The sequence below is a fragment of the Cryphonectria parasitica genome, assembly GCF_011745365.1.
Source record: "Cryphonectria parasitica EP155 unplaced genomic scaffold M406scaffold_1, whole genome shotgun sequence".
Classification (NCBI taxonomy): Eukaryota; Fungi; Ascomycota; class Sordariomycetes; order Diaporthales; family Cryphonectriaceae; genus Cryphonectria; species Cryphonectria parasitica.
The window spans coordinates 5,512,581-5,535,354 of NW_024468909.1; the positions used below are offsets into that span (position 1 = coordinate 5,512,581).

At 52.5% G+C, this 22,774-nt stretch overlaps 7 protein-coding genes and 2 non-coding genes across 9 annotated transcripts; 6 read left to right on the plus strand and 3 right to left on the minus strand.

The window, feature by feature from the left end:
* Positions 1–279: 279 nt before the first annotated feature.
* On the plus strand, positions 280–1,214 carry M406DRAFT_354608 (uncharacterized protein; the record flags this gene model as incomplete). Its single annotated transcript, XM_040922961.1, has 2 exons — positions 280–440; positions 535–1,214. Coding segments are annotated over exons 1-2 (831 nt in total), but the record flags the coding sequence as incomplete, so codon positions are not given.
* Positions 1,215–2,228: 1,014 nt separating this feature from the next.
* On the plus strand, positions 2,229–2,312 carry M406DRAFT_t15. The gene has a single exon. It is a non-coding gene; the product is annotated as a tRNA-Pro (tRNA).
* Positions 2,313–4,047: 1,735 nt separating this feature from the next.
* M406DRAFT_t23 lies at positions 4,048–4,131 on the minus strand. The gene has a single exon. It is a non-coding gene; the product is annotated as a tRNA-Pro (tRNA).
* Positions 4,132–4,681: 550 nt separating this feature from the next.
* On the minus strand, positions 4,682–6,233 carry M406DRAFT_336441 (putative rRNA pseudouridine synthase; the record flags this gene model as incomplete). Its single annotated transcript, XM_040921150.1, has 3 exons — positions 4,682–5,358; positions 5,427–6,065; positions 6,140–6,233. The coding sequence occupies 3 exons, from the start codon at positions 6,231–6,233 to the stop codon at positions 4,682–4,684; spliced, it is 1,410 nt and encodes a 469-aa protein (XP_040781829.1).
* A 1,285-nt stretch (positions 6,234–7,518) lies between these two features.
* Positions 7,519–9,516, plus strand: M406DRAFT_236883 (HET-domain-containing protein; the record flags this gene model as incomplete). Its single annotated transcript, XM_040916045.1, has 2 exons — positions 7,519–9,165; positions 9,241–9,516. Coding segments are annotated over 2 exons (1,923 nt in total), but the record flags the coding sequence as incomplete, so codon positions are not given.
* Positions 9,517–10,636: 1,120 nt separating this feature from the next.
* Positions 10,637–11,753, minus strand: M406DRAFT_67231 (uncharacterized protein; the record flags this gene model as incomplete). Its single annotated transcript, XM_040925051.1, has 2 exons — positions 10,637–11,360; positions 11,440–11,753. The coding sequence occupies 2 exons, from the start codon at positions 11,751–11,753 to the stop codon at positions 10,637–10,639; spliced, it is 1,038 nt and encodes a 345-aa protein (XP_040781831.1).
* A 1,770-nt stretch (positions 11,754–13,523) lies between these two features.
* M406DRAFT_67232 (uncharacterized protein) lies at positions 13,524–16,376 on the plus strand (the record flags this gene model as incomplete). Its single annotated transcript, XM_040925052.1, has 5 exons — positions 13,524–13,767; positions 13,839–14,593; positions 14,627–14,691; positions 14,759–15,438; positions 15,529–16,376. The coding sequence occupies 5 exons, from the start codon at positions 13,524–13,526 to the stop codon at positions 16,374–16,376; spliced, it is 2,592 nt and encodes an 863-aa protein (XP_040781832.1).
* Positions 16,377–19,147: 2,771 nt separating this feature from the next.
* Positions 19,148–20,194, plus strand: M406DRAFT_326289 (family 43 glycoside hydrolase; the record flags this gene model as incomplete). Its single annotated transcript, XM_040920065.1, has 1 exon — positions 19,148–20,194. The coding sequence occupies one exon, from the start codon at positions 19,148–19,150 to the stop codon at positions 20,192–20,194; it is 1,047 nt and encodes a 348-aa protein (XP_040782395.1).
* Positions 20,195–21,556: 1,362 nt separating this feature from the next.
* On the plus strand, positions 21,557–22,635 carry M406DRAFT_326290 (uncharacterized protein; the record flags this gene model as incomplete). Its single annotated transcript, XM_040920066.1, has 5 exons — positions 21,557–21,614; positions 21,652–21,783; positions 21,992–22,089; positions 22,235–22,256; positions 22,604–22,635. 5 exons carry the CDS (start codon positions 21,557–21,559, stop codon positions 22,633–22,635), a joined length of 342 nt encoding a protein of 113 aa, XP_040781833.1.
* Positions 22,636–22,774: the final 139 nt, after the last annotated feature.

The window sequence follows — 22,774 nt, forward strand, 5'->3', positions numbered from 1 at the left end:
CGACCCCGCACATTTTGGATCTTGGTTTTGATCTTGCCGTCGTCCTTGCCTGACAGCCTTGTTGCTCAGCATAGGGTTCAGTCACTCGAGCAGAAAATGAAGCCCTGGACAGCGAGGCTGCTGGCTGTGGGCGCTGTCCTTACAGGCCCCGCAGCTGCCATTCTTGTTACCTCAGGGTCCACGTGTGACCAGCAGTGTGGCAATGTCCTGACCGCGACGACACCGGCCGATATCGTGTGCTCCAACAGCGACTTCAGCAGCTCAACGGGTGTCGTGCTCGAGAACTGCATGAACTGTGAACTGACCAGCAACTACTACACAACCGATCCAAACTCAACAGATCAGCAATGGCTGCTGTACAATTCCAGATATACAGTATCTGAGTGTCTATGGGGTGAGCCAGGGAATGTCGACGTTGGCGATAGTCCTTGCATCACATCGTGAGTGACATACAATCCCACACCCCCTTTCTTCAAGACAATGAGAAGGAATCTCAATCAAGAAAACCCAGCCGAGCTGACGTGTACCACCCAGACTCGCCTGCGGAGACCTTCAGACTGCCATTCAGTATGGCAACTTCAGCACCAGCTCCAGCATCGGTGCATACGACTACTGCACCCAGTGGGGTGACAGCACCTTCTCGGATGGGTGCGTGGAATGCCTGCGGACGAGCCAGCAACAATATCTTGCCAACATGGTGGTGATGCTCCAGGTGGGCTGCGACCAGAAGCCCGCGCCGGGCTCGACCATCTCCGTCCAGGGAAGTATCTTCTCGACGACGCGTATGAACGAGACCACGCCGACCCCGACCAGCACCTGGACGAACATTAACGAATCGGGGCCCATCTCACTCGGCGCCAAGGTCGGCATCGCCATAGGTGGCGTTTGCGTCGTGCTCGCCATCACCGGCTTCTGCATCGTTTGCAACGGCCGCCGCCGCCGCCGCGCGTTCCTGCGCAAGCTCGAGATGCAGCACAAGGAGTCAGGTTGGCCACACCCCTTCGCCGGCGGGATTGTACACCGGGGCCCTGACATGAACGAGACGCCGCTGTCGCAGAAACCGCTCCGCGGGTGGGACGACTCGCCCCTGTCGGCCACGGCCTCTGAGCCCGCCTACGCGCGCTACTTCTCGCCCTACTCGTCGCACCACACCAGCCCCGTCAACGGTGCCGAGTCGTCGGCCGTCATGGCCCAACAGTGGCCGCAGGCTTTTCACGACGATAGTTACCACCACGACCACCACCAACCGCCCGCCTCCTTTGGCGAGCCCTTCCCCACCGCCGCGCAGGAGAAGGCCATGCAGGACCAGCATGAGGAGGCCGTCGGCACGTCGACCCCGCCCACTCGCATAGGGCTTGCACTCGGCGGCGACGAGCCCAGCCTGCGGTCCAAGGTGTCGGACCAGAGCGTCCCGAGCAACGGCACAGGCCCTGCGGAGAACAACAACAACAACAACAACAACAACAACAACACCACCGACATCGACAACGTCGAGTCGTACGAGCTGCACGAGGTCAGCAGCAGCAGCGCTGGGGGCAGCAGCGCAGGCGGTGGTAACAACGACAGCTTCAGGAACAGGATGGCGAGGGAAAACCGCGCGCCGGTGCTGCAGCACCCGGGGTACGGACGGTATAGCCCTGAAAAGATGTTCCCGCCGCCGCCGCCGCCACCTACGCATGCCATGAGCGGCGGGCTGAGGGATGATCTGAGTGGGGGCCGGAACCACACATGATCCCGGGGAGAGGGGAAAGAGAAAGACTTTGTTTTCTTCGTTCTCTCGTTTACGTTCGTGATGATACCGTGTCGGGGTCTGAGTTGAGCAGGGAGTTTGGCGTCTTTTCATGGCCCTGCTCTGGCCCTTTCGTAAGGGTTTCTCTGTGCTGAGGTGGTGGCTAGGACAGATCACAGGGTGTACATACACGCCTCATATTACTTAATAATGATACAGAAACATATCAAGCATTCTGATAAAACCCCGAACCAATGTTGTCGCTCCCTGTAGCCTGTTCTGTTTGAGGGCCACCCTCTTGTGATGTAGCGAGGATGCATCCGACAACGACATTCGGAAGCAGTTAATTTGATTTAGGAGAATATGAATTATTGGCCCGGATACCGTGACATGAAACCAAACAATCCCAGATGATAAATTTGAAGCTGATGCTGCGTTTCTCAGTTGGAGCGTAGAATGACCGTAAGGATAAGTAGTCTTATCGTTTGCCGAAATTCATGCCTCGATGGTCTAGTGGTATGATTCCTGCTTTGGGTTGATAACTGATTGCAGGAGGTCTCCGGTTCAATCCCGGATCGAGGCCTTTTTTGCTCATATGGAAGACATAGAAATCTTCTACACGCATCTTTTTCTTCTTGGATTTATTTTTGTTCAATAGAAATAGAAGTACCGCTCACATTTGCTTGATTTCAGCCACTGTGAGAAAAAATGGAAAGAAAGGAGAAAAGGCGCACTATAATTACAATCACTCAAGTGGTGAGGAAGCCTAGTTGGGCAATTAAATACTTTCAGTACTTTTCCATAAATTTGCTCACAACGGACAGCGTCTTGAGTACTTGAGCATGCCTTTCCTTGTTTCCAAATTTCATACCGGGACTAGTATTGGATCTGTCATTGAAGAAAGACCAAAAGACTTGCCAAATCAAGGTAGGATCTTGCCATGAGAAATTCTCCGTATGTTGAGCTGCGAATCAGCCTATTTGCAAGGAGTCCGGAGATTACAACACTTTCACATATTGTTTCTGCCATACTGGGCATACTTGGTTTTCATAAGATGTGTGTGTATTGTCAACTGACCAACATAAGCAAGAGAGCCATGAGTCTCGGGGGTCTAGACAACACAAAAGAGCCGCCCACTCGTGGCTACTTAAAGCCTGCAATGCATCTAGGATGTTTCGTGCTAGTTGTTGTATTCAAGCCAATGAAAGTAATGGTACTTGAGTCAAATGAATCTTGATATAAAAGTCTTTGACTAAAAGTTGGGTGGGGGCTGAACCTCTGAGAGCCTGTGGCTAGGCCAGAAAACGACTCGATGTCCCCAGCTGTCAATCACTGCAATCTATTCCAGACTGACAGGCACAATCATGTCTGAGGCTTGAGGATTCCTTGCTTATTAATGTCTTCCTCATCATTCTTGTTGTGTCAGTCCACATGTTGACCTGTTTGTCTTGGAAGCCTTATGGGTGCCCGTTCATGTATGTATGATATATGTAGGTAAGTCTCGTTACAGCTGAGCAGGAAACTAATATTCAACTGTATCATGAGTCATATGCAAGGCTTAGATGTCCAGGAGGAATTTGCCTCGCTCGACTTCATCAGCTTCCCAGTCACCACACCTGTCAGACAGGGGTCAATGATATGTGGTAAGATGCTTCTTCACCATAATTTCCGCTGTTGATGTATTACAAAAGTGTCCTCACACAATTTCAAAGCACAGGAACTTGATAGACAGATGTCATGACATCATTCATCTTGCTTTGAGCTCCATGCCAGTGTCACAGTCATGTCCTCTTTAACTATAAGTAGTGTGGTTTCAGCTGAGCGAGTTTTGATACTTATTATATAAGTACTTAAGTATGTTTGGAGATAGTTGACCTCATTTGAATTCTCTTCAGTAATATGTTTTACTTCATCTGTCTCATGCTTGAAAGGGCTGATGTGTCAGCTGGATTTGAAATAGTCCAGCAACCATCAGACTCTCATAAAGCTCAGACAAGCCCTTTGTCACAAGCCCAATCTACTATTACTCGAGTGCTAAGCATGGTCTCATAAATATAATTGTTATAAGTACTTTCGACATTCTCTGAGTATAGTATATGTTCTAAGAGAATAGATTAGCAAGAAACCACATGAACTTGAAGAGTATCTTGAGCTAGCCTTGGTCCATACTGCAATACTTAGGTAGCAATCAAAATGCCTCGCCTTTTGTATTTCTCAACACTTAAATCTAGAATATAGCCAACCAAAATATATAAATGGCAAAGAGTAAAAATATATACTAATAAGCAAGATTGGTAATGTATATATGCGCAAAAAATGGCCTCGATCCGGGATTGAACCGGAGACCTCCTGCAATCAGTTATCAACCCAAAGCAGGAATCATACCACTAGACCATCGAGGCTCAAACTTGACAGCAAGCAAAATATCTTCCATTATATGTCAACCACTTGTTTCATGACATGCTTGAATTATTTATGAGCAGTTCAGAAGCGGAAACAACACGCTACAGCTACAAGTGGACTATCAAGCCAATTTCTTCACCTGAAATGACTTCTGAAGATCAATAAGAGGCCTAGGAATAGGTCTCAAGTGATCTCCTGTCCGATGAGTGCAGCATTCATCATTAGTCACTTTTTGGTGAGCTGAAAATCTCCTTGAGGCATACCTACTTGATCAGCCCCAGATACATCAACTCAGCATATACCAGAGATCTTCGGTACTTAGTTAGCACATTTTCTTGTCTTTTGACCTTTTATTATCATTGCCTCGAACACAACGCAGCACAACAGTCCATGTCCTCCCGTGGGATAGTATCCTTTGAGAAGAATCGTTCTTGGAGTATTACCGACTATGGAATACCCAAAAACCCCGTGGCAAGCAACTGGATCCTCCCGCCCTGAACGCCTTTTTTTGGTGATTGCCCCCAACGCCGTCCAAGCAGACAATATAATCTAGTCACTGTCATCCTCGCCCTTGGAAGCCTTCTTGGCCTTCTTCTCCGCCTTCCTCCGCTTGCGCTCTGCCTTCTCCTCGGGAGTCTCGCCTTCGTGCTTCTTCCGCTTCTTGGCCTCGCCATCCTTGCTGGGCGTCTCGGGGTTGGCTACAACGACAGGCGGCGCGACGGCCTTGGGGAGATCTGAGGACGCAGCCTCGGTGGGCTTCGCAGGTGTGCCCTGGGCTTCGGCGGCGCTGTAGTCTGTGTACGACTCGGTCCACTTTGCGGGTGTGGCCTCGTTGGGCCTGCCGTACTTGTCAAGCTTACCATCGGCCTTCAGCTTCTTCTTCTCTGCGGCAGTTGGGCCAAGACCCCAGCGTCGAGGGTACAGATCGCGCTCCATGATACACCGCTTAACCTTGGCGACGACGCCGTGGTCGCAAGTGGTCATCTCGACAGCGGACATCATGGCAATACCGATGGCGATGGCCTCGCCCTTGGTGGTGATCAGGACGCACTCCTCGTGCTGTTCAATGTTGGACTCGTATCGCAGCAGGCCCGGCAACATCAGCTTCGCACCATAGGTAATGGCGTTCACCGCGCTGTCCTTGACGACGAGCCGCTTGTAGCCAACGAGGAGGGTCTCGAGAGGCTGGATCACCTGTCGAAGGTAGGTCTCGTCACGGTTGTTGTCTGCGGAACCGGGCCCAATTAGTCAATAAATTCAATGCCGCTCGGACCACAGCAAAAGTGGGACTCACCATATTGCCACTGGGCATCCAGAACATCATGCAACGTGACCAAATCCTTGGTCTCGTCCATGGCACCAGAGCGCACACGCCGCAGCTCCTGCATGTGCGCACCCACACCAAGAAGAAGTCCCATGTGCACGCAGAGTGTCCGAATGTAGGTGCCGGCCTCGCAGCTGACCCAGAAGACACCGAGGTGGCGGTCATTGTCGAACTCGATAAGCTTGGACTCGTAGATGGTACGAATACGCAGCTGTCGCTTGACGGCAGAGATCAGGGGGGGCCGCTGGAAGAGTGAACCGGTGAGCTGCTCGAGGACACGGGCAAACTCTGCCTCACCGCCAGGGACCTTGTCGTGGAACCGCACGACGGCCACGTACTCCTTTCCGGCACCTTGTTGAGACTTGACGAGGCGGGTAGCGCGGTCAATGCAGACAATCAGACAGCCCGTGACTTTGGGATCGAGGGTACCGCTGTGGCCAGTCTTCTCGACACGGAGCATGCGCTTCACCCAGGCGACAACTTCGTGGGAGGAGGGGTTCGAGGGCTTGTCGAGGTTAATGACTCCAGAAGAGACATAACTCTTGATGTCTCGCATGTGAGGTTTGCAGCCATGGGGGATTGGTGTGAAATGACCTGTTCTCACGAGCACTGTAATAGGTCTCCCGTCAGTAAAAAGGTGAGGGCCATTTGACGCTGCATCGACACAGAATTTGGGTACTTGCGTTTGTCATAGTTCTTCAGCAGCAGTGGCCAATCGCTTGTGTCAGCAGCTGGCGTTGAAGCCTGTGGCACGATGATATGCTTCTCGTCCGCCATCTTGGCTGGTGGTGTGGTGTCGGGGGGGATTGTTGCGGTTGGTGAAGATGTTGGTTGGAGTCGCGCAGTCCAGGTTGATGAAGCTTCCCAAATTTTTTGGTGTGGGGAATTGCCAAAGTGATTTAACGCTAGTCCGCTTCCAGTTGGGGGGATACTGGTCGCGGGCAGGCACACAGAATGTCACTACATACTGGTACGATTCAACGACGTCAACAGCCTCAAATGAAATTGTGGCATCTGGTCAGTGTTAAAATTAATTTTGGTAGATGGCACTTGATTCCAACAGACAGTTGCAGAACGTTCGATTGCGAAGTTCTGCCCCCCTTCCGAAGAAAAAAAAAAATTTCTATTTCTGTACCTCCCTTATCCTCGAAGAAGCTTATGCATAATTTACTTTCTTGTAGGTCAAATTGATCCATTCGCGCTCTTCGAAGGAAAATGGAAGAAAAAGAAGAAGAAGAAGAAGAAGAAAATAATAAGGGGGAGACATTACGCAAGGTTCCTAGGTAAAGGAATATAAAGAAGCCAATTCGAAAGACGCAAATATCTACACTCCCAAATACAAAGGATTTAGATCCTTAACGAAATCTGCAACTCGATCTTGCCACTCCCAATAGTGAGTTTGCCAAGCTAAATATTGCTCAGCACCTGTGCGCAAAAGAGAGGGGCTGGGATGAGCTCCTCAAACATGGTCCTGCAGTAGTTTTACAAAGCACATAGTCACTTGACGCCACTCAGCAACCGACTGAACTCACATGAATCAATTTCAAGTTTTTGTCTGCCATTTCAGAGCTCGCCACATTATGGAGAAAACAGCGCAAAACCTGCACCTGCAGGTAACCAAGGTCTGTTCAGACGCAACCAAAACGGACCTTAGAAGTATTAGCAATGAGTCTGGTGTACGTATGGTCTGCTTATTTTGTCGTTGACGCACTGATATAGTGTACAACCGGTGGTACTTGTCATCGAAGAGACTGACAAGTTACATCCATACAAGGAACGAGAGTGTCCAGTTTGTGAGAGGCTTCGAAAATACTTCCTAGCCATGGACCCTGGTGATATAGAGCTGGGAGGTGTTCAGGAACCGCTCAACTCCGCATGTCGCAAGCACGTTGAGCTTCTCGAGTGGGCTTTTGCAGGAGAACAGGACGTTTCGACATGGCCAGCCTCGACGCAGCTTCTGCTGGAATGTGAAATTTATAGGGACTCATTTAGATTCTACGGGCCGAATCTCACTTCTTGTGACTTTGGTATATGCCGCCCTGCAGACCGTGACCGACCATGCTCGATTCGGCCCATCGACAAGTCGTGGATCGATCCTGAGATCTTTGCATACTGGAAATTTAAATGCGAGGAAGAACACGGCATGGTGTGTTACAAGCTTCCTTGGCAGAGTCCGACGGAGGAGAGAAGAGTCCAAGCTTCGTGGCTGATCGACGTACGCAAAGCATGTCTTGTGCGGCCACGCGGCGGCGAGACATACGTTGCATTGAGCTATGTTTGGGGCACGGAGCCATTCTACACATCGCTCAAGGAAAACATCACCCTAAACCAAAGACCAGGGGCATTTGTGAAGGGCAATCCTGATATCAAACCTGCCATATCCCCCACGGTGCTGGACGCAATGAAGATCGTTCAGCTCCTGGACGAGCGCTACATCTGGGTGGATGCACTTTGTATCGTGCAGGATGACTGGGACCAAAAGGAGGCCGAGATCAATAACATGGCAGATATCTACTCCGACGCTACTCTCACCATCGTCGCCGCTCAGGGTGCGGGCGCAATGACCGGAATGCGCGGGATCAAAGGGCACACGCAGCCTCGACACGCCGCGGAAGACTGGCTGCGGTGGGATGTGGATCTCTGCCTGGCCAGGGCACAGGTGGACCAGACTGATCCGGCGTACAGACGCGCCGACATGTGGGGTGGACGAGCCTGGACTTATCAAGAGGAGATGCTCTCGCGAAGGAGGCTGGTGTTCACCGAGAACAGCGTGGAGTGGGACTGCAGCGCCGCCAAGTGGCACGAGGACCGCGTCGAGAGCCAACTGCAGTCAGAGGAGTTCACCTCGTACACTTCTATCGCGCAGAGCACAATGGGCAACAGGGTCCCAGTCCTCGGATCTTTTCAGGATGTCATGCTTTATCACTACAACCTGAGACACCTTACCTTTCCAGAGGATGCCCTCTCCGCATTCGCCGGCTGCGCTTCGGTCCTGAGCCACAGTTTTATGGGTGGGTTCGTCTCTGGTCTGCCTGAGGTATTTTTTGACCTCTCGCTTCTCTGGCAGCCAGACCTGTATGTCGAAAGACGTGTCGCCAAGAACCCGGGTGGTGCTGCGATCTGCCTACCCACCTGGAGCTGGGCGAGTTTTCGGGGAAAGCTCCGTCAGTGGAACAGCTCTGGGGGCCGCCGCTTCGTACGCGTGCGGCGTAATGGGTTGAAGCAGATGGGAGATGGCGAATACGTGACCACACTTGTGCAGTGGAATTACCGGTCGAGTGTTCAAGGCCCAGACAAGCCGATTCACCACGTCTGGTCCAAATGGAGAGACCAATGTTTCTCTGATAGTGGTGGCCTCGTTTGTCCCACTGGATGGTCGCGACATCCATTAACACAAGATAGCTCACAGTCACCTAAAGCTATGGCAGCGCCAAGCAGCACCGCCACGGCACTCCCTCTTCCAAGGTGCTATTTTACTCAAGACGAGAGTAGCTCCTTTTACGAGTACTGGTGGCCTATTCCTTTACCAGACCGAGGCGCACCCCGGGAATCGCAACGGAATATCCAGTTCATCACCTGCAAGACACGCAGGGCTTGGCTGAGCTCAGGGAATGCGATGCGGCGAAATGATGCGGCAGCTACGGTGATCATATCTCTACAAACCGAGGGTGGTCTCTGGGCTGGGGCTCTAGAGGTCATGGAGATCAACGTGGCCGAGGGAGAAAGACAGAACCTCTCCACAGGCAGCTCCATCACGGATATTAGCCACCTTGAGACACATCAGCTGCACGATGACATTCGTAGTTTGCTCGGTCAACGGTATGAATTGGTGGAAGTTGCACGGGGCTTCATATCTGATTGGGACAAGAGGGACATGGATGCTATGCATTCGCTCAGCTTCTGGGGGAAAACCACCATTGATGAGGAGACACCAGGTGCTGAGGTGTACTATGTTATGTGGGTGGTGCGAGAAGGCGGTATTGCTCGCAGGAGAGGCCTTGGCCGTGTCGATAAGGCTATATGGGTGAGTTTGCAAAGAGAGCCTGTGGATTTAGTTCTTGCTTAAGATATGACGACGGTTCTAGGGAGGGCAGAGAAAAGATAAAGAGGTAGAAGGAGAGAAAAGAGCAAATCAAGTGAAGAATGTCCTTCAAAACTCGTATTCAAAGAATGATCCGGAAAGGGAGAGAGGGCGAGGCGTGGGTTTTGCGTACGGGCTGAATATGACTGCTTTAATGAATTCAGAAATCGACATGCTCGCCGTCGACAAAGGCATTTCGTGAGTTTTGTAATTCTACAGTGTTCATTATAAAGTGAAGAGTCTGGCATCACCCCCCGCCTTTCTCCATGCTACAAATTTCTCTTGATTAGTTTTGCCACTTCTGAACTTCTTATTTAAATCTCTACTCTGAGGTCTCGCCTAGCTGTGCTACCTTATAGATACAATATTTTACTACACACTTAACGTAAACACAAGCCTCTGTCTGAGTTTCCTTGGTTCAATAAGTACAGCCCTTCTTCAAAGCCGCTGTCTCGTGCCAAGTCAATAACACCTCGCCCTTTTGTGTCCTTCACAAGGGGATCGGCGCCCTTTTCCAAGAGGAAATACTATATGGTCCTTCCTCTTCTCATTTACTGCAGCATGCAAGGCTGCCCCGAATCCCATGGGGCGATTTGCTTGGAAAAAAAACTCGTCATCCCACTCCCATTGCAACATATTGATGGGTACGTTAGCCTCGTCTAGCAGATACGCCATGGCCTCAATGCGCTCCAGTTTCCCTTTGGTATAATGAGCTAGACAAGCATAATTAATGTAGATTTGAGAGCGTTTGCATGGGAAGATCAATAGTCTGTTTCAAACCTGCTCAGAGAAGCAGATAATAATGGAAACCAAAGGAGGCAATTTTACTGTTTGAAGGAAGACCTGAACAAGGAGGGGCCTTCTTATAATAATTGTACAACAAACTAATAGTATTGATAGCTGCAGAAATGAGTAAAGGCTTGTCGTTTGGCTTAATTACCACAGCGAGTATTTTCTCCTGAATCACAACACAACTGGTCAATTTATTGAGGCTGCTGCCACTGGCCTGCAAGACAGGAAAAGGAAGAATGTGCGTGATCTCTCTCTGCGATTCGGATGCCTTGGATCTAACCTAATAGAAATACAACCATAAAACCACTCAACCGCTCGATGATTTGTGGTCATCCAGCAGAGCTCTCATCTCGCTGCTCATGCCCGCATACGCACCACCGAGTGCTGCAACAAACCTGTCCTCTTCTCGGCCTCTGGCAACATCAGCGCCGTGCTCCAGGCACAGCCGGGCGCCCTCGACAAAACCCTGCACGACAGCCGCCGCCAGGCCCCGCGACGGGTCCGCCCCGTGGTCGAGGAGAAGGCCCACGAGCTGCGCGTTCCTCTTGACGACAGCCGCGCTGAGGGCCTCGGCAACCCTTGCCCCGCGGTGCAGCAAGGCCTCGGCCGCCGCGACGTTGGAGGCCCGAGCGGCGTATACCAGGGGCGTGGTGTAGTGCGGGCTCGTCCCAGGGGGGGTTTGCCATGTGACCATCTCGTTCAGGCCGTGGCAGTCGTCTCCGGCGTTGACGTCCAGGTGGTATCTGTCGACCAGGTGGTTGATCATGGCGGCGGCGGCGGCGTCTCCGCGTGAAGAGCCGGCGGCGTTGTGCAGGGCGTTGCTTCGTCCGGGGTCTGCGCCGCGCGCGGCGAGGTGGTCGAAAAGCTCGATATCCCCGGCGGCCGCGGCCCTGTTGAGCACCTCGACCGTCTTGTCGCGTATGACCCTGTTGTTGGCGCCATACAACATGTTGTTGCTGGGGCCGTTGATGTCGAGGCCATAGTCCAGGAGCCAGTCGAGGATCTCGCGGCGGAAGAGGACCATCCTGGCTCTGTCTGTCAGGTCTTGAGGGAAGCAGGAAAAGAGGGGAGCAGCAGCAAGTCACAAACGAAACGTCAGGTGTTACTTACGGGAGGATATTTTCTGTAGGATGGCTAAACTCCGTCCCGTGCTCGGACAGGAGCTCGAGCATGGCGACAGACCTGCAGTGCCTGGCGAGCATGACTGGGCCTATCATGTCCGTCTTGGCGCCGTGCCCGAGGAGATATCGGGCGCCGTCTACCCAATCCTCCTTGATTGTCTGCGTCAGGAAGCCTCTCATGTTCTCTGTGCTCAGGCAGCCCGACGACCTCTCCATCTCGGCGCCGAAAGCGTCGACATCTTTCGTCTCGAGGGCTGTCCAGCAGTCCTGAAACGCAGCCGCCCTGGAGGCGTCCTGGTCCATCGCTTCCGCGGCAAAAGCTATCGCAGGCGGGTTAGGGCCTCTGCCACAGCGTGACAGTAATTTCCTAGAGGCAAATCAGACCAAGTCGACTCGCAAATGTCACATGTCTAATAACAAGGCTGGAGGCCGTCACGTACCGGCCAGGTTTCCGTACGAGCCACACAGACACACACACACACACACACACACAGCTTGGCCAATGCAAGGGCAGAGAGGGTCGCGTGCGTGCAGCTTGGAGAGTGCGACGTGCGCGGAATTAATAGCGGCACAATGTTCTGGGGCAGAGGAACATCAATTCAGCCCCCCCCCCCCCCCACGCATAATAAGCAAGTCATGTGCCGATCTGCCGCTAGGGCTGAGATGTCGACAATCACAGTATAACATAAACATAGTACTTGGCTGAACACTTTGAAACAAGGGCTCGCTGGGTGCATCTCACGTTAGCCACAAGAACACCTTGCTGTTCAGATGAAAATATGAGACCTGGAGGATCCCTAATTATACAAGAGCCACGCGGCACGGTCCTCAGAACCCCTTCTTCCTCACTGGTCAGAGTCGAGGTGTAGCAACTTTTTGTTTCGGGAGGCGGTGGTGTGTTCACTACAGACAGACGCAGCTGTAATTATGTATGTCAGCTTCCTTCGACCCCGGGGCTCAAGGCTTGTTCGGGCGTCATCTTTCACTAGTGATGGCCTCTACATACCGCGCAGTATCTCGATACCCGCCGTTCGTCGCTTGATATTACGTGAGAGCTTTCCCGAGATTACGAACAATTCTCCGGGGGCCCATCTTCCTGAAAGAGCAAATGCTCTGCTGGGCTACGACCGAGGGCAGAAAGGGCCAGCCTGTGTATTCGCACCGGGGAAAACATACCATCAAGTACTTTTGCGAGATTCACAATCTGGGCCGTCTGGCTTGGGCACCAAGGCTGCATTTTCTAGCAGGGTCGCCCTCTCCCAACTTCAGTCCCGGCACGATCCCCTGGGGCCAGTTCACTACCTACAGAGGAGTAGGCTAGTTGGCCAGGGACTCTCCCTTCCTCCTCTCTATCTCTGCCGATATGCATATATTCCTTGGGGGGCGGAATCTGAATCTTCTTCTAAATAGAGAGGTTGATGGTGAGATCAGCTCCAGACAGGGTGGTGGGCCGGGCCGCAGCTCAAGCAAGCTGAGCCCTTTTAATAACATTCCACGTCGGCCGCTGGGAGCAGCGTTGGGGACGCGGAGCTGGGAACTCCCTACTTGTTTCTGACGACTTGAAGCGAAGGACATGTGCGCATGCGTTTGTAGTCAGCAGTTGCCAGAGTCTGAGGGACAAGAACGGTAGGAAGACTTGTTGCGGCCGCCATGGGGTATTTTTAAGCACAGAGAGATCCTGTCCCAGGCCCTCTTCCGCGGGGAGCCTCGTCTGTATTGCTGCGGGGTGGCCTTGGTGGGATAATTATAGAGGTTTTTGGACCGCCAGGCCAGTATACACTGGGTGTTGCAGTCCTGGCCGGCGCGGGGCCACGGTGTGGTGATGAGGCCTTTAAGCCTCGCGCCGGAGCATCTTTGAGACGGGACATGTATAAAGCTTCTGAGGACTTGTCCTCTCCTCTCCTACCGGAGCACCTCACTGGTTCCGGCCCATCTTGTCGCACCAGCCTCCATTCCGACTCTAGAGCCCACTGCTTGCTCGTGCCGGCATCGCCACCGACACCGCCACCACCAGCCAGCCAGCTAGCCAGCCAGCCAGCGTCTCGAACCCGGCTCTCTCGCTCTCGTGATACCATGCTTTTCAGAAACAGTCTATGGGGCGTCTGTCTCCTGAGCGTCTCGGCCTCGGCCCTGCGCTTTGAGATCCCATACTCGCTGCTGCTGGCTAGAAACAATGTCACCACGGGGGCTGTAGCGGACACTTCGGATTCTGCCCAGGACGATGCGTCCACTGCTACCAACTCCAGCACGACCGTGAATGGAACAGTACCTGCCGATATTCCAAACCTCTGCGCCCTGGGCCCCCCCGGTAGTGACAGTAAGATGGCAGTGCCCCGTTCCGTGAGCTTGCGGCAGAGAGATGAGACTTATATGTATATCTTGAGACAGGTGTCAGCGAGGTTTCTGGCCCGACGGCGTCGGGATGCTCCGACTGCATCACGGCGTCTGGTGTCATCATCGGCACCTCTGTCCCCACAACGCTCGTCCCAGACGACTCGACCGCAAGTGGTGCTGCAGCAAGTGGCTCTGCAGCAAGTGGTTCTGCCGCTGGGACCGGCAGTGCGGTCGACAAGAGGGCAGAGCTGGCACACGTGCCGCGCGCGACGCTCCTGAGCCGTGCGCCAGAAGCCCAGCCCCTCGCCGAGCCGAACCCAGGCGGGCAGGAAGACTTCATGGAGACCATCAGGTCGAGCGACAGCACCCAGGCCATCGGCATCGTGCCATCCAAAGACCAGCTCAAGAACTGGAGCATCACCCTCCAGATAGACGGCAAGAATGTGCAGACACCCATCGGCGTAACTGGTGTCTGGACTCCATGGCCCAAGGAGCCGACAAACTTCAAGATGGTTGGTATGCATGGCTGCACGGGTGTCCTCATCGTGGTATGGTTCCAATCTTCCCTCCCCCTCACCCCCCCCCCAAGCCTCCCAAGAGTCTTTGCTGAGCCGGGACAGGGCAACTCGGGCTTCTGGGCCGGCCACTGGTGGGAGTCGGCTCTGCCGACCAACATCAATGGAGGCAGCTCCTTCAACTACCGCTACGGCTCTGGCGACAATGATGTCGTGACGAGGCCTCTTGCGGACTTCAAGAAGATTGCGGCCGACATCCTCAAGGCCCCTGCGCCGGCCGGGGCCGACTCGTTTGTAAGTCTGGCTGACTTGCAAACCGATGACAAGTATGGCGATCCTTTTGGGGCGAGCAACGGCGGCGGCGACATCTACATCCTGTCCAAGGCTGCAGGGTAAGTCACCTCGTCACACCGGGTCCTTGGATCACCTGCCCAGCCCTGACCATCTGTGTGTGATCAGTTCATCGGCAGCACAGCAGAAGAAGCTCATGTACACGGACCAGATCCAGCAGCTCCAGCTGGCCATGCAGAAGTATGTGCGGCGCAACACGGTCACGATCCGCCCATACATCGGCGCCGAAGACGCCTTCACCGACAACGGCAGCGGTGAGAAGCGCTCGCCCGCCGGGGTGCCGGACTGGCTCAACGGCGTCTCCATTCTCCAGTACAGCCCTTATGCCGGGACCAGCAGCAAGGGCTGCCCTGAGGCGCGGGCGAGGGTCTGGGAGGAGATCAACACCAGCCCGGCCGTCGACAGGTCCTGGCCCGCCAGCGTGGGAGGGTCGAGCAAGCGGGACGCGGCGTGTGCGCTGTCCTCCTCCTCCTCCTCCTCCTCCTCCTTGACGTCGGCGGCGGCCACCGCGAGCCAGCCACCCTGCTACCCGTACGCAGACCCTGACAACGGCGTCCAGGACAGCTGCATGTGCACCAACGGGGTCATGGTCTCGGCGGTCACCGCCACCAGCTCCGGCGCGGAGGACCTGTGTCCCTGGACGACTCTCCCTCCCCAGGCCCTGACGACGGCGAAGCCTACCAAGAACACCCTGCAGTACCAGTTCACCTACACCGACCTGTCGTCCAAGGTGATCGAGTGCGAGACCTTCTCCACACAAGACTATGCAGGCTACCCGGCCTCCTTCTGTAAGCCGCCCCCCCCCCCCCCGGCCTCCTCTCCTTGTGGCTGCCGGCCAGAGCGATCTGGTCCCTGTGATGCCGACTGCTGACGCGCAGCCCTAGGCGCCGGCTCCTCGGCGGTCCTCTACGAGCCCCCCGTGGCCAGCATGGAGCTCGGGTCCTCCAAGGTCAACGTCGCCTCCATGACAGGGGAGACGCTCTACACTAGCGTTTCCAATGCTGTTATGAGCCTGTGCCCAACCCCGACCTCCGAGGGTGCCTGGACGAGCTGCGAGACGGGCACTGTTACCGTGGGCAAGGCCGACTTCCTGGAGAAGGGCGAGCCGCAGGAAGGCGATGTTACACTGCACCTAACAGATACGCAGTATAACTCGTCCGATTTCCTTAATCTCTTTGTGAACATGCTAGCTCGCGGTGCTAATGCAAGCGCCTCGGGATCCAACTGCGATCTTCAGACCTGGGACTACACGACGGAGAGCATCGCCAGGCGGGATATCGCCGGCCGGGTGGACGTTCCCTTGTCCGTGCCCAGCCAGCATAAGGGGAACGGCACCTTCTGTAATATCAACAGCTTCTTCGACACCCAGTTCTATGATGGCGTCCAGGAGACTGCCAAGATGTGGTTCGAGGCCGAGTTCGGCTTCGAGCTCGGCGAGATGGGCAACTTCGACTGCTCCAGCACCGTCGACCTGGTCGGCGATGTCCTCAGCGCCATCTTCGACGCCATCTTTCCCGAGTTCGCCTGGCTCATCACCTCGGGCATCCAGCTCGGCGAGCTGGCCTGCGAGGCCGCCGAGACGTTCAACCCGACCAAGTCGAGACGCGAGATCGAGGCCGACAGGGCCAGCGCCAAGCTGGCCAGGGCGTGGGAGAAGGAGATGAAGAAGGACAGGAAGCTGCCGATGCCGGACCACAGGAAGAGGGAGCTGGGGCTGATGGACTAGGGCTGAGAGGATTACCGGAGATTGACTGGATCAAAAGGCCTTTAAATATTAAGCAAGAAGAGATAGCAAGCTGAGAAGAATGAAAAGAGCAAGTGCGAAAAAACTGCGAGTATGTCGGCTATCCAGAACCAGACTTAGAGCAGGTGTGCATGGTACAAAGTACTTGCTTAGCAGTGATACAGTATCGCCCCCTACAGTAACTGTCGAGACCCCCCGAAAATGGCGATAGCGCTAGCCGAATCAAACAAAACCAATGCTGACAGTCCCAACACAAAAACCTTTTCTTTTTTGATAGTTCGCCCATTGCTCTTCCCGAACGTCATTGGCTTGTGTGAACATAACAACACCATACTTCAGATCATCCCACGCGGTATTGTCCAGCACATTCTCCTTCAACATCGACACATGTGTCTCCCATTTCCATATAATACTGTTCGATCTCGGGCTGTATGCTGGTAGTTGTCTTGAACAGCTTGATGAATTCTCCGTCGCACTGCCCAGGTGGTCGGCGATTGAATAGTGAAGGCATAGCCTCAGTCTTCTTTTATTTTATTTTTTAAATTTTTTTTAGAAACTTTTAAAAGAATAGTTGAACCAAGTAATATGACTTCCCAAGATTGTGAATCTGTAAGTATTTCGTGTCTCAGGGGAAATCGTTTTCGATGCAAGAGATAAAAATTGCCCTGATTAGGGAAGCATTCTCTCCATATTGATATTTTTTAAATCAATGTTTTGACAATATAAATGATTTCCAACTTTAATGTTTGGTTTTTGTTTAAATGCAACAAAAAAAGAATGCAAAGCTGTGAGAGAACATGTTTAAAGCCATTTTCGTACGTCGTATAATAATCTTAACTGCAGCAAGTGCCTTTCGAGGCCCAAATCATTGTTTTTTTTTTTCTTTTTCGCTGGTTCATAAGGTAAAGTTGTAAGAAATGACATTGACGAATTTTCGAAGAAAGACAAAGTGCTCGAGAGACTTTACACAAAGAAGAGAAGAGAGATCAGCCAGCTATAATATATAAAAGCCGGTAGAAGCTATCTAGGGGAAGCTACTGAGTGCCAGGCACGTCAACGTACGGGCCTGTGATATGCAGAACAGTGAAAACCGCTGGCTCTCGCACATGACTTCATTCCTATGGAAGCAACCTCTCAATCTACCATGGTATTGCAAAGCTTAGAAATTCGATATGAGAGACCGCGTGCCGCAGGAGATATCATACCTTTACTCCGTTCCATATAGTAATATATGGATCTATACCGCGCGTTGTTGTGTATCAAGGAAGAGAACCAAAGTGATAAATGTAATCGTAGCAATTCAGTCTACTCATCTGCGTAGAAATTCTTGGGCCAACAATCTGACTGTTATAGTGAAATCAGGACAAAACAGAAGGGGGCCGAGGGAGAATCGAATCAAAGGCTTGGAGACTTATTGATAGCTATTATGAAGTCTCTCAGCCCCGATTGACAATTTCGGCGGCTGGAGGTCAAGCGCCCAGTTCGTGCATCTCTTCAAGGAGTGGGCACGGCTTTCGTATTCAGAACCGACTGTCTTAGAAGTTGTCTTGCAAGAAATCCACCTGCTCTTCAGCACGGCATTTTGTCACCCCTCAGTTCCTGCATGCATGCCCAGAGGTCTCGCCCTGAGACTCTCCGACTCCATTATTGAGGGCCAGGTTGTCGGCCTTGACGGTAAGCAGTAATAGTTGATGGGATGGAGAGCCGGCCTCCGGAGCAGGCACTCTGAAGATCGAAAGATCTACTTCATTGCCTTCTTTCCCGTGAAGAATAAGAGTCTACATTGAGATTCCAGATTGGCAATGCTAAAAAAGGAAACATGAATTCCAAGGCATGAGGACTTCATTACTATGGCAGAGCACCGCCACAGTGACCGATCCGCCGACATCCACAGTTGGCAGGGAAGTTGAACGGGCCGGCGGAGATGAGGCCCCAGCATGTGATATGCGTCCAAGGCCCAATCCGATCGAGACCTGGGCCAGGAACTTCAGACCAAGTAAGATTCCGATACACCAAAATTCTCGAACTGGGGATCCCGGCGCCGTTCCCTTGTTCCGTGGGTGGTGTGAAACCCCCACCCGTGGGGCCCGCAACCACAAGATCTGGGACGGGATGAACAACAGGACTGAAATTCGAGAAACACATGCCGCGTAAGACAGTAGTACGTCAAATCTGGTAGGCAGCTCATAGAAGTCCTAGGGTGGACTGGATACGGACCGTGCCCTGGTTCCCGGTTCTCCTTGAATGAGTAACTGTCTTATTTAGGTTTTAAAGCAGCCTTATCTCAAGGGCAGGGGAGGTGGTGGTTGTTATGATGGCGCTTAGTCTTACTCAAGGAGTTGTGCTCCTTGAGAACTACTCTCCACTACTATGCTATATTGTATATAACTCGGAGGGTAAGTGCTCCTCATGGAATGCACCAGCCGACATTGTTTGTGGTCGAGACAGATAGAAGAACAAGATCCATCCCTAAGTAAGTACTTTGGAAGGAGGAAGCCACAAAGGCGTCAATCATTATTATTTTGACCAAAACCTGGTCCCGACACTCCCTATTGCCCACTTAAACTTACGGCGCACTCATTTTCACCTTCTTAATCATAACTTTTATTGGTTTTCTCTGATTTTGATGTCTTGAACCACGCTCTCTCTCGCTCTCTCTCTCTCATTCAGAATACCTAGAATATGACGATACGGTCTCTTATTATTATATGACAACGTCTCTTCTCATCAACTTCAAGACATAATTAGCTACCATGAGGCCCCTTTCTCAAACCCTTATCAACATCAATTTGGTCAACCTGTTACTGCTCAGGAGCGGACAGGCTGCACCAAGCATGAGCGCATATGACATCCGCGGCGCCTTTGTTTGGCACGACCATGTCGACCAGCCCAAGACACCAGCGCTGTACCAAGACTTCCCAGACCCGTCCATCCTCGAGGGGCCCGACAAGTGGTACGCATTCGCAACCGCAAGCGGGGACAAACGGGTGCAATACGCCACAGCACCAGATCCATCTGGCCCCTGGACCTACGTGGACGAGGACCTCCTCCCAGACCCTGGGTCCTGGACAGATGGCGTGGATATCTGGGCCCCAGACGTCAGGATGGTGGACGACGGGACGTACGTGATGTACTACACGGCAGCGCTGGCTAACAACACGGCGATACACTGTCTTGGAGTTGCGACATCAGATAATATCGACGGGCCCTACTCTGTTAACGACGAGTACTGGCACTGCGATGAAGACCAAGGCGGCTCCATCGACTCGTCCGGCTTCGTGGACTCGGACGGCACCCGGTACGTGACGTGGAAAATCGACGGCAACTCTGATGGAAATGGAGGATCCTGCGATAATACCGTGGCGCCCATCAAAGACACACCGATCATGCTCCAGCAAGTCGAAGGCGACGGGACGACCAAGGTTGGCGACCCGGTGCAGATTCTGGACCGGGTTGCTAGCGACGGTCCCCTGGTGGAGGCGCCAAACATTGTCCTGTCCAGCAGCGGCAAATACGTCCTCTTCTACAGCAGTCACTGCTTCACCTCGACACAGTACAACGTCTTGTACGCAACGGCCGATGCCGTCACCGGCCCATACACGCGGTCCTCGCAGCCTTTTCTCCAGACTAGCATGTTTAACTTGACCTCGCCAGGCGGTGGAACCAGCACCGTGGGCGAGGACAGCACGACCATGTTGTTCCACGCAAACTGTCCGACGTACGTGGGAGGGTCGAACCGATGCATGTTCGTGTCTAGCTTCACCGAGGTCGGGATGACTGTCCTGGCTAACCGCCGGTGACGTGACCATTGCCACTTGAGTCTCTCCTAGAATGTTTGGATGAGCATAGAGAAGCATGAACGTTTTCAGACAAAAGGAAGGGGGGTATGATTTTCAGAAAATACATGGGCGTTCTGACAATGAGTGACGACGGCGTTGTTTGGAAGTATCGGGATCCGTCTTGTTCGATCGGCCGGCTGTACCAGGGCATTACAAGATATTATGGAGCATGGCCCGGCCAAGGTTGTTCCGCGGTGGTACACTCGGTTAAGCGAGCCAGGAGTCGGATGTTTTGCCTCGGAAAGATATCATCGGACGAAACCCTAATAGTCTGTTGTTTAATGTTGGGACGAAGATACCACGTCATTGGAGTCGGAAGGGTAATTCATTCTCGCTTGGAACTAGAAGCTCTCATTCTAGGTAATCGAAGAGAGCTGTGGGCCTCCCTGGAAAACCTCGGGTTTCGCCTCATCGATATGATTATTCAAAATTCACTTTTCACAATCAGTTTTGAGAAATGGAGACTTAAGAAGAAAAAGAACTTAGTAGTGAACTTTTATCAGTGGAGTTGACTGTATGCTTGGAACCATGTCTTGTGTAATAATTACTAGTTATTGGACCTCCTCCAGTCTATGACGGCTGATGTGGTCTGGACTGTTGTAGGTGGGTATATTATACAAATCTCTTCTCGAGAGTATATGCTGTAGCATCGGTTACCACAAGTGAAACCTGGAATCCTTACCACGTGCTGATCACGTTGGTCGAGTGAAACAACCGGCTACAAAGACGGTACCTATCGATGAGTACGTTAACAAGTACATATGCACTTAAGTAAGTAGTTTGAATGGGTTATCCAGGACCATTTCTTCCTCTAGCTAGGAAGTTGATTGCTGGAGTGGTCACTGTGAACACCCACAACCAGCTCTCACGGGTGCTTTTACACCAACCAGTCACCTATTGAGGTTATCAAGGAAGATTACTCTTGATGTGTATATCATTATCAACTTCTTGAAAGACTCGGTGCCGCGAGAGAAACCTACCTCATCTGGTTCTATATCAAAAGAAGACTGCCCCGAGGAATTAGCAGTGTCTCCGAAACCGTGAAGCTGGATCCAAGAGATTGCCCAACAGCTTCCAATGGAGTATGAATGTATGATTTAACGGGTTAACTTAGCAGAGCCATTTTCTGCGCGAATATCAATGGCAAGGCGTGGACATTCTCGCCATGCTGGAAGCAAGAGCCGTTCGCCCACTTACATGGTCGGCCTTTGTACTTCAGAAATAGTCAACCTAGATTGTGAAGTATCAAGTCGTACCATCGATGTTTGTCTAGTATTAGTGTTATTCATCTGAACTAGAAAGCTAAAATTCGATCATGGAACCATGAATTCGATGCAAGGTTACATAGTGGCAGCTTTCCAGTTGATGAATTGCCTAAATGGTAGGTAGCAGGGAAAAGCAGACCAGACGGCGCGTAGGAAGAAGTAGGGGTCTGGGAAGTATGAACCTAGGCCCGACTAGAGTCCTTCAATATTTGAGGCTGAGCCTGAGAATGGTGACGGGCGCCAACCAGCTTGAGCGGTCGTCCAAGCATTTTGCGCACATGATCTGTAAGTCAATTAGAAGGATCGACAACCGACCACACCGACCAATTTTTTAAGATTGCTACAGTATTATGTAGTAGCTAACTGTGGTTGCTCTCTCGTATCCACAAATTCGGTGGGTGGACAATAGTACCCTCTTCAGAACTACACTGGCTTGGCACTGGGTGTTGCGAATTGTCATCGAGGTGATGTCGTCAGAATCATCGTGCGACAGTATCATTGGGAAGTCTGTTCCCGGTTCGACGTTTCTTCCCGGCGCACGGCGTCGTACCCCTCGGCACCGGCTTCCAGGGCAGGGTCTCTGTGAAGCCAGTGAGTGAGAGAGAGAGAGAGAGAGATAGGATTGCAGAACGGTGTAAAAGGGAAGAGGAGGTGTATCGCTTGCCGCTGTTACGCTAGGGTCTCGGATAATACAATAGATCGTAGATAAAGTGCCGTAGTGTATTGTTTGGTGCAGTGGGTGGAGGAGACTGGGGAATGTGGGTGTCCTCAGCATTGCATAAGCGCCCGGCCTGGGGATTGGCTGACTGGGTACTTAGACTGTGTACTAATATTGGGGATTACCGAGGACAACTTTCTGGTTGCACTATCTCTCTTCGATCAAAGACATATTGAAAGAGATGTGTGTGTGTGTGTGTGTGTGTGTGCGCGTGTATGTATGATAGAGAGAGAGAGGGGGGGGGGGAGAGCGGTTGGTACATGGCGGTTGCCCCAGCATAGTCTCATCGCTACCGGCGGTACCAAAGCACGCTGCGCGCACATGTTTCTCGCGTGTGAACCAGGGCCCCATTGTGACATCACTCACGACCCCATCTCCTCTGGGCAGGCCACGCTGCCGCGGAAGACCGACCACTGTGATGCTTCAGCATTCCCAAAAGAATAAATAAATGAATAAATATAGATAAAAAAAAAAACAAAAAAAAAACGGACCCATGGGGCCACTGGTCGCCTTGCCCGGTTGCGCTCTTGTCATTGGCCTCGGACGGCGTGTGCTGCC